Genomic DNA, 12,299 nt, shown 5'->3' with positions numbered 1-12,299 from the left:
AGGACTTTAATATTTACCAAATTTCAATTATTTAGTACTGGCGGCTGAGTGAGAGACCCATGCAATGTCTCTCCCCGAACTGCCAAACAAAATGTCAAACTACTCCTTGCTCTCATGGTCTCTAATCAAGGAGCAAAAGCATGTGGCTCACGATTATAGAAATAAAATAGGAGGGTCTATAAAAATAATTTAAAACATCCAACCAAACAAAAACGCTGAACTTTTCACAACAGATTCAGTCCAGAAACTAACACACAGAGTAGAATAAGGATTCTAAAGTACAGGTGCTCAGTCCACAGCAGCTGAGACTCTTCTGCAAGAGCTAAAACATGCAAGACCATGTGTGCAGAGGAAGGACTCCAATCACCCGAGTACACAGTACAGAGCTGGGACTCGTTAGAGGTGACATGTACCTTTCGGTTCAGATTCCAGAGGGAAGTTTCCTGTTACTTGAAAAGTGAAAAAGAAAGTACATGTTGCTGGGCCAGGGGGACAGTGCTAAAACCTGTCCCAAGGGCTCTGCCAGACTCTATCTACATCAGGCTGAGGGAGAGATGTCCTGTGAGTCAATGTGGAGCTTCAGTGAACTGGCACAACCAATCCTGAAAGCTGGAGAAGGAACTTTCTGGAAACTGAACTGTGGACCAGGGGCCTCCCAGCTTCTCCTTTCTCCTTCTCCTTCTTCCACCTCTCCCCAACTCCTGCTCTCAAACATCCGCCTCACTAGTTGTGCAGGAGAGCCAGTTACATGTTTCTCCCCATCTTCAGATGGATCATTCAAACTCAAATCTCAAACATCCTTCTTCACCTCTTCCCACACAACCCAAAGGATTTGTAGTCAAGGAAACCAAAGAATAGTTTCATCAATAAATCAATTTATTTAAAAGAATATGTTACAATTAATTACACTAAGTGACATTACCAAACAATTTTAGAGTGGTTAGCTCTAGAACAAGGAATGAAAGAAACACTGTTAGCCATTATGTGTCTGTGTATTTTCTCTTCACATTTCCTAAATCACAAATAAAAAATACAAGATACTGCAGTGAAAATACAATTAGAGTTTCTCTCAAATAAATTAAAAGTGTGCATGGTTTGGGGAAAACTGAAGCCCAGCTCACTGGCTTACAAAGGGGGCGTGATATAAAACTGGTGTCCAAGTTTAGCAGTTGGCCAGTGCCTCCACCCACATCACTCCCCTCTTCGATTCTGTTCCTCCCCAGAACCCTAAGCTTCCCACACATCCTAGATTACTGCTGAGGAGTGAGCTGACGCCACTGCGTATGAGTGAGCCTTGGCATGACGTGCTCAGGTTTAGAGGAAGAGGAAGGCAGGAGGTGAAACCGGAAGGTGGGGGACTAACGACGCACACCAACCCCCTCTCCTCTCTGAGTATTCAACCACATCACCCTCCCAAAGGGAAGCTAATGTGACACAGTGAACCTGGAAGGAACCTAGCAGGTGTGCTGGGGCCCAACAGACCAAATGGTTTCTACTGCTGAATCAATCCAGAGAACACCAAGGACAGAAGGGAGGGCACCGCTGTCCCTCTAGGTTTGGAGACTTCCGGTCACCCAGGATGACATCCCCTTTAAGAAAACTGCCTTCCAGAGCCAGGTCCCCGAGTTGGCAAATTCTGAAATGAGAGACAGAGGTATCACCTCCCATCAGAGCCCTATACTGCTGCTCCAAGCACTGAATTTAGAGGTACAAGAGAGAGTGACCCAAAGCTACTGGCCTGGGCAAAGGATGAAACCAGATGGGCCAGGTATGGGGATGCTGAACATTTACCTAATTCCTCCCTGAGAGCTGTCCAGGCCTAGGAGCTGCCCTGAGCACACACCTGTGCTGAGCTTAGACCTAGAGCAAGGGGAGGGGAGAAAAATGGAGAGTAAAATTAAACTATAAAGAGCAGAAAACCCAAAGCACGGGCCAAGGGAAACTTTCTACAGAGATAGGTTTCTCAGGGCCTGCATTTTCTCCTGACCCCTAACAACTCTGAGCTTTTATCAAAGACGATGGGAACTCTCTGTGGGGGTGAAAGGAGAGGAGACCAGGGCAATCCTGCTGGCTTTGCTGCGGGCAAAGCAGGGCGCAGGGGGACTTCTCCATTTCCTGGAGACAAATTGCAAAAAAAAAGACTGAGGAGAAGCCTCCCTGAGCAGAACCCAGGACTAAGAAAGATAGTAGGGATTCAAGAAAGGAAGTGCAGAGTAATAGGGAAAGGGTATCACACGAACACTGCTTCATGCAAAGAAGAGCTTGACCCTAGGAGCTGCACAGCCCCAGAGACCTCTGCCTCCATCGCAAGACACCTGCTGTGAATGGAAGAGACGAGAAAGCCTTCCTCTGGGCCTTCCCTCCTTCCCCTTCTCCCCAAGCTGGGGCTTTGTTAATGGAACAGCCTCAAGTAGGGGCTGGCCCTCAACATATTCTTCCAACAGGCTAACCATCCAGTGGGCCCCACCCAATCTCCAAGTGCAAAGTGAGTGCCAGGTCAGGGCGGAGGGAGGGAACAGCGTCTACACACGCTAAGAGCACCCCCGCTGCTCTCACATCTGCAGGGCAGCCTTTGGGCTTCCCATGGACTCCAGGATTTGTTCATTCCTCTCCCACTCTGACAGAATAGGAGCAAACTGCTATTTTTAAAGTGTGAACGGAGCTGGGGCCAAAAACCTCTTCAGCTCCTTGGAGTGGGCAATCAACATACCTTCTTCCCATGGTCCTCTGGCTCATTATTAAATTCACTTATGCCAGAAGAAGTTAATTCTGTGCCAAAGCCTCCAAGGCAGGGCTCACTCTCTGCGACTTTAAGCACAGCCTCCTTACAGTTTGCACTCTGCGATCCCGCCTGGTTTGGAGAAGGCGAGGAAAGACTGGATGTCCTACATGATACCACACCCCCTGGGGCAAGTGCCTGCCAGGGTAACAGAGTGAGAGAGAAAGTAAAGTGCCTCACAACCATCTGCAGAAACAAGTTACAGAAACAGAAACTTCAAACCACCCCAACACTGCTCAGTGACTACAGCCAACTATGGTTGCCTCCCAGTTAGACAAAGCAAAAGATGCCACTCTGTGAGGGCTTTTGTGCAGAAGGCAGAGAAGGAAAAAAGTAAAAGAGGCTCAAAGATGTGTTTCAGAAACAGGAGAGCCTGACTACGAGCTCTCAACACCATCTCTTTGGAGCCTGGGGGTTGAGAATGTTGCTCCTGCTGCTCTCACGCCCGGAGGGCAGCCTTTGAGAGAGCGACATTCTCAACCCCGAGTCAGCCCTGGCCCCAGACCCAGGAATGCAGTTCTTAGGTCTCAAAAGGTCTAACTGCAAGGTCAGATGAGGCGCTCTTTTAAGGGACAAAAATATTTTCCTTCAATCTCCTTTTAATTAAAAGTTGAGATCCAACCCAAATCAACCATATTCCTACTGTTCCTTTCTGGGTCCTCAGCTGGCTTAGACGGGTTATGGTTTTGCTTGGCTCAGATCACTGACCCATTCCAAGTTTCCCCAAGGCCTTGGGGATATGGTCAGATCCTTCCCCAACATGGTTGTTTAAGGAAGTCACAGAGAACCTAACAGTTACGGTGTTACTGGTAGGAACGGAGTAGGAAGAAGCTTACGTACACAGCGCCTTTCTTCTTTCCTCCCCTACCTAAGTCCAATCTTTGTGCCTAAAGATGTCAGCTTTGACTCTGGTCCCGAGTACGACCCCTGCTTTACAAACAGCAGAGAAATGGGCAATCATGACCATGAAGTGTTTCAGGCGTCTGGGCATCAACCTCCTGAGCTCCCCTTCCCGTTCATTCTAGGCCTGCTGGAAAAGCACACAGGGGGCCCTTAGGAAGCAGGAAGATGTGGAATGTGGCTAAAGGCCATGAGTGGAAGACAGAGAAATGGACCAGGAACGTTGTCTTGGAATCAAGAGAGACCACACCAAGTCTTCAGACTCTTCCTGCAGATCTGCAGCCCCACTGCCCTTGAAAAACACACTTCTGTCTCCTCCCCAGCAGCCTTTTGAAGATAAAGAAACTATGCTCCTTGCTCCTCAGACTCTATGGCAACCCATGGTCCAAAATCTTCATTCAATACAAAAAAGGGGGGAAAACCCGAGCAGGTTGTAAACTTTTCGAGTCCTTCATGAGGAGAGGTATTTTTCCCTGTAAAATTTTTTTTTTCCTTTTTAAAGTTTGTTTCAAAATAAAGAGAGCAAGAGAGAAATCATGAGTTCTAGTGAAAGGTGTGTAAAAACACAAGCTAAAAAAGGTACTGCCATCAATATGAAATTTAAAAAGAAATATATATATGTATATACGTGCAGCTAATTTGCGTATATATAATTTTTACATACATACATATATATGTCTGAACAGTGCAAATGGATGGAGTTCATAGTTCCAGTTCTAAAAATATAGTACAAGGAGAGTCTGTTGGTATGAGGCCCAGAGGAAAGGACAAAGATCCCTTTGGCGAATTGGTTGGGCTTATTTCTTTTCCTGTCTTAACTCAGCTGACTCCTGGTGCTGACCCATCTATTGTTCTCTACCAGCTCAATTACAGAGATATGAAACTCAGAAGGATTATTAATGACATTTAGTTTAGGGCTTTTGAATATAATGACTTTTTTCCTTTTTCTCTTCTTTTGTGTTAATGGTTACTCTGTCTGACATGGGAGACGAAAGGGATAAGAGGATGAAGGTGAAGAGAAGGAACAGGGTAATGAAAGGCTAGGTGGCCACATCTCTCTGTTGTGACCTCGCCATCTGGAAAATGTTCTGAAAGGAAAAAAAGACAAGAGTTACTGGGAAGCCTCAGGTGTCTTCATCTCCTCCCATCCAGAGACAACCCCTCACACAGAAAATGTACGACAGGATGACTCGACATGATGGGCCTCATCACTGGATACAACTTTCCATCAAGAATCACAGCCTTTTAGAGCTGGAAGGGACCCAGGATATAACTTATCCAGCTCAGTCTTTCAATCTCACAGATAAGAAAAGATGAGAAAACTGAGATCCAGGGAGGCCAATTTGAACAGAATCACAGAAAGAAAAATGGTCAGGAGAGAATCCAGATCTGATCCCCAAAGCCCTGTGTGCTTCCTACAAAACCAAGAATATAAATGTTCATATTCCTTACTTTGCTTTCTGAACCTCAAAAACATCTTCTTGGAGAGTAAGCAGCTAATTATTCAGAATCTTTTAAATTCTGTTCCATCACTAGCATGTACAGACAGCAGGAAAGCAGCAGCAGAAACCACACACACACACACACACTCCTGGTTATCCTACACGCTCTTTAACATCTCATCTAGTCAGGACTAAAGCTAAGTACAACTGCGCTTCTGGACCAGGAACAATACGGAGGGCGACTGATAAAAAAATAGGTAGAGGAGGGTCCATGAAGCCACGGAGATGAACAGCCTGTGGCCAACAGCCACCCTCTTGACACGGGAAACAGGGATTTTTTTTGCACAGTCTGGTTTAGCATCCAAAGCTAATGACCTCTCTGGAAAAGTATCCTGGTTCATGTGGGATGACTGGTCTCTAATACTCCTAGAAGAGTGTCCCGGCTCACGTGGGATGACAAGTCTGTACCTAATATTCCTAGAAAGTGTCCTGGCTCATGTGGGATGACCGGTCTCTAACTAATACTCCTAGAAGAGAATCCTGGCTCATGTGGGATGACTGGTCTCTAACTAATACTCCTAGAAGAGTGTCCTGGCTCACGTGGGATGACAAGTCTGTAACTAATATTCCTAGAAAGTGTCCTGGCTCATATGGGATAACTGGTCTCTTAACTAATACTCCTAGAAGAGCATCCTGGCTCATATGGGATGAACGGTCTCTAACTAATCCTCCTGGAGGAGTGTCCTGGCTCGTGTGGGATGACTGGTCTCTAACTAATACTCCTAGAAGATCCTGGCTCATGTGGAATGACTGATCTCTAACTAAGACTCCTCGAAGAGTGCCCTGGCTCACGTGGGATGACCAATCTCTAACTAACACTCCTAGAAGAGCACTCTGGCTCATGTGGGATAACCAGTCTCTAATATTCCTAGAAAGATGGAAGTGAGGGTCCCAGGTATTTGGATAAAGGAGTGTACATTATAAACAAACAAATAAAGATGAAAAGGTCAATTCAAGATTGTTTAGAATTACCTCTTTTCTCCACTTGAGCTCGCAGAACACCCTCTCGAAGCATTCATGCATGTAATTAAACTGAAAAACGACAAAGCAACATTCACTGCCTTCTCCAGACCAGGCATCACAAAACCATTCCTTTAAACTCCTACCCAGAGTCACCTTCCAAACTTGCTCAGCCTGAGAACAACCTTAAGAGACTCCATAAAACCCAGGCCTGGCTCATCTCCTATTCTCTGGCTCCTTCTAGTGGTAATTGTGAGTCAAGAGGAAAGTGAAACTGCTAATCTAAAGGAAAGACAGAAGAACCTGGGGATTCAAACAGGTTCAGATCTTGCCTGTTATCCCTACAGCTCCATTTCTGCATTTAGCTTTCGGAGAACTTTAAACCCAATCTACTTTCCCCAAGCATGTTTCCCCAACCATCACTCACATATGGTGTGAAGATTTTAACCCATCGAGGCTTCTTCTCTCCTCGCGCATATTCAAAACAGAAGGCCATTCCTTCTTCATCTGTATCCCATCGCTGCATCTCATCCCATTCAAATGCTATTACCTGGTTCTGAACAATCAAGAGCATAAGTTTGAGAATGCTGGGGAGCTTAGGTAAGATGGGTTCTGAACCAGGCAGCAGAAAAGAAATGTAGAGATGTCTATAGCATTTCATGGAAAAGACTGACAGAAGAATAAAAGTCAATGTAAACAGCCAGTGAAGGCAAGGAGCAGTGTGCACCCAGAGCCCAGGTATCCCAGTCAAAACAATTTTGATTCCACTCTCCCCCACCCCAAGTAGGACCGAAACGTAGCGAGTGAGCACCAAGCATTCCCTGCGTTCCCGGTCCTGCCCCGGCCTCCTGGGGCGTGCTCAGTGGGCTCTCACCTCCAGCTGTCCTTCTTCAGTGCAGGCATGCAATTTAAAGTGCGTGATGCTGATGGCTGTGATGACATGCCCCTTCCTCCTGGAGTCGCAGGCACAGTGGGGGAAGATAATTTCATTGTAGCCCTCACAAGTCCTTAGCATGTTGAGGTACTAGGGGAAAAAAAAGGAAAGAGAAACAGTGCTACTCTAGAACTATACCATCCTCAAGAGCTGCTGAGAAGGTACAAAAGAACCAAGAAAATCCTCGCAACCTACAGACCGTGCCTCTGGCCTCACATGCATCGTTAAGCTGGGACAGGACTCCTGGATGATCCTTCAGCCTCCTTCTAACTTTCACTTTCATACTTCAACCCTTGTCTCTTTCTCTACTTAACAAAGGTAAATAAATGAAGCCAGAAAAGAGACTGCAACCAAGACTCCAAGGAGGGAACTCATAATGCCATTTAGTCCCGCCCTCTATTTTCACTGTACCTAAGGGACGAAGGCAATGGCAGCCCACTCCAGTGTTCTTGCCTGGAGAATCCCAGGGACGGGGGAGCCTGGTGGGCTGCTGTCTATGGAGTCGCACAGAATCCGACACGATTGAAGTGGCTTAGCAGCAGCAAGGGACAAAATCTAATCTATCTGAGAACTAATGTTTCTCATGCCCTCTCCAATCAAAAGTTAGAGTGATCTCAGTGATGAGGAGTAAACCACCCAAATCTCATATTCATAAAAGGTTTAAGCTGAGAGAAACTTAAAACTTAGTCACTTTATAGAAACCCAGAATAATATGAGACTTGCTTAATGTTACACGTAATAATAAGTGGTATAACCAGGATTACAAATCAGCTTTAGTTTCTAGGCCTCTGATCCTTTTTCTCTATTACCAACTAGTCCCCTTCAGCCCCGCTGTCCCCTGGGTCTCCAGCATATATGTCTCCTTAAAAAGCATCTGGACCCGAATCAAGTGACCTATGTGACCCTCGCAGGTACAAGGCTCCCCAGAGAGGTCTCTGAACTCTTTTGACTCTTTTCCTCCACAGTTAAGGCTAGCCTCTCTCTTCCTTAACACTACTTTGAATTGAGGGGACAGAGTAAAAGAGAAGGAGCGGGAAAGAAAGTAGGAGAGAAACAGAGAAAAGACGATAAGAACAAAAGACGACGCATGGACTCTGACCTGGTTTCCTCATAGCCTGCCTGGGAAACAAGCAAATGGTCTTGCATCTGTGTGACACCACCATCTGCATGTCACACAGGAACAACAGGCACAGTGGAAATGTGTGCAGATAGAGAGTTAGAGAGAAGACAAAGGTGGAGCCCCTAGCTGATTTCAACTAGATGCGTGAGGAAGTTGGAATACACTGGAGAGCTGCCTTCTGCCTCACCAAGAGAGACACAGGCACAGAAAGACCCTACGCTGCCTACACCTGTGGCTCTGGTGCCGAGGGGCGGTGCCCAGCGCTGCTTCCTACTGCCACCAGGGACTGTGTGGGGAGGTCTAAGAGGCGGGGCGGGAAGGAGTCACACCACAGGTTCCCCTCCCTACTTTGTTGTTACTTCTGCTCAGGTAAAATAACCACCACTTTAAAGGTGAAAACTTAAAAAAGGGAAGCAAGAACACAGGGTCAGTGTCAATTCAGAAGGGCCAAAATACTTGTTTGCATCATTTTTCTTCTGTCTCCTTCCTTCCATTACCCCACTGATCACCCTTTATCATCATCCTTCCTGAGTCAGTGATAAACTGCCTAGCCCTTCTACTGGCACTATGATCAAAAGAAATCTCTGGCTACTTCATTCTGGTAAATATGACAGGCAGTGGATGATACAGGAAAGACCTCTTCTGGGGTTATGACGAGATAGGAAACTGCACCAAAGAGTGATCCAGCTCCTGGGCCCAGATGCCCTGGGCTTGAATCCTGGCCCCATCACTTCCTAAATGCGTAATCTTGGGCAAGTTATTTGAACTCAAGCAAATTACTAAACCTAGGAGCCTTAGTCTCCTCTTCCAGAAAAACAGAAATAATAACATTAAATAGCATCTATACCATACAGCTATTTGTAACCTCTGAAAGTACTTAGTACATAATTAGGTATTCAATATATGACAGCTACAAAAAATAATTTTAAAGGCTCCATTAAGGTAAAGTGTCACTGGGGAAACAAGATTTTCCCAAAATTATCAGGTCAGGTAGTATTTCTCAGCTTTAAGAGGGCAATCTCTATATTCTAGGATTTGCAGAAAGTGCAGAGAAGAAATACTTAAAATTTTACATGTATCAAAATTTCCAAAAGGGAAGTTAACCTTTATTTTCAAACATATTTACTTAAGGGTATAACTATGTATCTGTTTGTATTTCAAACAAAAATTACCCTGTCCATTCTCCTTTCATATTATATTTTTAATAAATATGTATCCTAAATTAGCTTCTCTGATTTGCATACCACTTAGATGACTGCCCCGCATTAGGCAAGAGAAGAGGACAGGTATGGCCTGAGACATTTTATAAACATTCACTGTTCAGCAAGATAGGTAAATACCAAAATAGGACAGTTATTCAGGCAGAGACAAAGTACTTAACAGAGCAAACACTTTCAGTGGGGGGATGGAAATCCATTCTGGAGAACTCTCTGTTATCCCAAACTTCCTGCGGAGGGTCAAACCAGATCTAATATTGAAATCAAGGCCTGAGAGGAACCATGGGAACCAACTCTCCCAAATTTCAAGGGCAGCAATTCTCAAGCACCTTAAGTTTCAGACTCATTAGGGTGCTTCTGTAAAAATCTTTACAAAGATTTCTAGATCTTGCCCCTAGAGATTCTGGCTTAGTATATGTGAGGCGGAGTCCAGAAATATGCACTTGAAGCAGGCTTCACAAGTGACTCCTGTGTAACTGAGCTGGGGGACTACACTTTGAGAAACACTGACCTCCACATATACCACCTTATGTGAAATCATTAAAATTACGCTGACAAACACAAACCCAGAAACCTCTATTTGTCAGTTCAATAATCATAAGACATAAGTTACACACATTCACTATTTGAAAGAGAGTAAAAAAAGACAGAGAAAAAAGAAAAAACAAGTCTTGTATACATTATATTCTCAACCATCCAAATTTGAGATTCAATCTAACTTTGTAAATAAGTAAAAGACAAAAACATTTTGATCATACTGGGTATTACAAACTACGGCAAAGGTATGAGCTATCCTCTGTATGTGGGGAGCAAAGGAACTTATGCAAAGCTTATTTATCTGTTAAGAACTTTGTGAGGTTTCGTCAAGACTCTACTTGATAACAAGCAATCCTAACATCCCCAATTTACAAAAAAGAAACTGAGAGTGAGAAGTTTGTGAATGGCTGAAAGTCTCACAGTTATCTGGCAAAATATCGTAGTGATCAGGCCTAATCTTAGGCCTATCAACATGCTAAGCTATTATACATAATGGTATCAAGACCCACGGGCTCTGAGGGATCCATCAGAGGTGGAAGTTTCAGTGTATTGACCATGACCACTGTCTAGGCTAATGTCTCTGAACACTAACACTTGAATAAAATCTAAGCTTTTTGGGGGGAGGGGGAGGAGAAGGCAATGGCAACCTACTCCAGTACTCTTGCCTGGAAAATCCCATGGACGGAGGAGCCTGGTGGGCTGCAGTCCATGGGGTCGCGAAGAGTCGGACACGACTGAGCGACCTCACTTTCACTTTTCACTTTCATGCACTGGAGAAGGAAATGGCAACCCACTCCGGTGTTCTTGCCTGGAGAATCCCATGGACGGGGGAGCCTGGTGGGCTGCCGTCTATGGGGTCGCACAGAGTCAGACACGACTGAAGCGACTTGGCAGCAGCAGCAGCCGGAAGTCTTTAAAGTCAGGTTGCGATATTACATGGCCAGTACAAAACTGTACACTGGCACCAGGCTTTCAGGAGAGCAGACCCCATGAACGCTTAAGCATGCTTTACATGGATACTCAAGACGACCCAAGGGAACATCGACGCACGAATTGCACTTGAGTTCTTCACCTTGTATGACAAGATACAGACTTGAGTCTAAGAAATAACTTCAAAATAGATTACTATGTTTGTTAAACTCAGACTTGCTATATTTTGCCACAGAACAACTCAAACCTATTTATTTCTCTAGCACCTTGCATTGTGCCTGGCACACACTTGGTGCTCAACAAATATTTTTTGTAAATGTATAAATGGAAGACAGTGCACTTAGAGTGCTATCTGTACAAAGAAGCAGTATGTATTCCACATTCAGAAGCTTTTATGAAATTACTTTGATTCTGTCGGTTTTGATAAAGCCAAAGAACTATTGTAGGGGTTAACAGCCCTTTTCACCAAAAGATGCAGACGTTTTGGTCAGAATTATGCATTAATATATAGAAGACAATACCATTAAAGAGGAGGTGGAAGCTCAGTTTTAAAATCTTGTCTCCCACACAGCAAAATTTCCTTAACCAAAATTCTGCGAAGACTTAATTCCATTTAAAAGACTTGGGGAATGTCTATTTCAGCCTGTTGGTATGCAGAACACTGGTAGATGGTTCCCTCTTTGTCATATGAGTGATAAAATAAATATCCCACCTAGATACAAGACTAGGAGCTAAATAACTTCAGTGGCTAACTTGTTTGTATTCTTATTCCAAACATTCCCTCCTAAAAACTGCTCAGAAAGTACAAAAGAAACTCAAGTGGCCTATTAGAATTATTACCAATGCAATTATTGCCTTCTGTAAAAACTGTGCTCAACTGCTCAGTTGTATCTGACTCTTTGCAACTCCATGGACTGTAGCCCACCAGGTTCCTCTAACCATGGAATTTTCCAGCCAAGAATACTGGAGTGAACTGTGATTTCCTATTCTATCGTGTAAAAACTATATGAAAACTATTAGGAAAAACTATAATTGGAAAATTCTCAACTATATGAACTGGCCAGGAAAGAAGTTTTAAAATGATGAGTAGAGTCTTTATAAATGTTCTTTATACATTTTATTTTTGACAAGTTTCATCTCTCCATTTATGGCAGATATAAATTCAAAACTATTTTTGAAATATTCTAAGAATATAGTAGTAGCCCTCTCCAACAGAACTTTCTGTGGTGATGAAAATGTTCCGTGTCTGAGCTGTCCAATACAGTAGCTACTAGCAACTCACTCAATACCTGAAATGTGCTAATGCATCTGAGGAATTGAATTTTAAATTTTATTTAAGTTAAATAAATTTAAAATTAAATTTAAGTAGCCACACGAGGCTAGTAGCTATGGAATCAAACAGCATAGCTCTAGGATATCA

General features: G+C 44.1%; 1 protein-coding gene across 5 annotated transcripts in view; it reads right to left on the bottom strand.

Moving 5' to 3' along the window:
- Nucleotides 1-855: 855 nt before the first annotated feature.
- Nucleotides 856-12,299, bottom strand: part of SNX27 (sorting nexin 27) — a 79,713-nt gene continuing 68,269 nt past the window's right edge. For 2 of the 5 annotated variants that reach the window (XM_086392681.1, XM_086392684.1), the window contains 4 exons: nucleotides 7,016-7,165; nucleotides 6,569-6,697; nucleotides 6,154-6,213; nucleotides 856-4,767 (listed from right to left, as the gene is read on the bottom strand). In XM_086392681.1, coding sequence (XP_086248807.1) covers nucleotides 4,720-4,767; nucleotides 6,154-6,213; nucleotides 6,569-6,697; nucleotides 7,016-7,165 — 387 coding nt within the window. In that variant the 3' untranslated portion in view covers nucleotides 856-4,719. The remainder of the gene's footprint in view (nucleotides 4,768-6,153; nucleotides 6,214-6,568; nucleotides 6,698-7,015; nucleotides 7,166-12,299) is intronic. The other 3 variants (XR_015161009.1, XR_015161010.1, XM_086392683.1) reach the window with 3 other exon arrangements.

The sequence above is a fragment of the Bos grunniens genome, chromosome 3 (assembly GCF_055505025.1).
Source record: "Bos grunniens cultivar Pamir isolate PY7600 chromosome 3, Bosgru_T2T1.0, whole genome shotgun sequence".
Classification (NCBI taxonomy): domain Eukaryota; kingdom Metazoa; phylum Chordata; class Mammalia; order Artiodactyla; family Bovidae; genus Bos; species Bos grunniens.
This window is presented reverse-complemented; position numbering and strand designations above follow the sequence as displayed.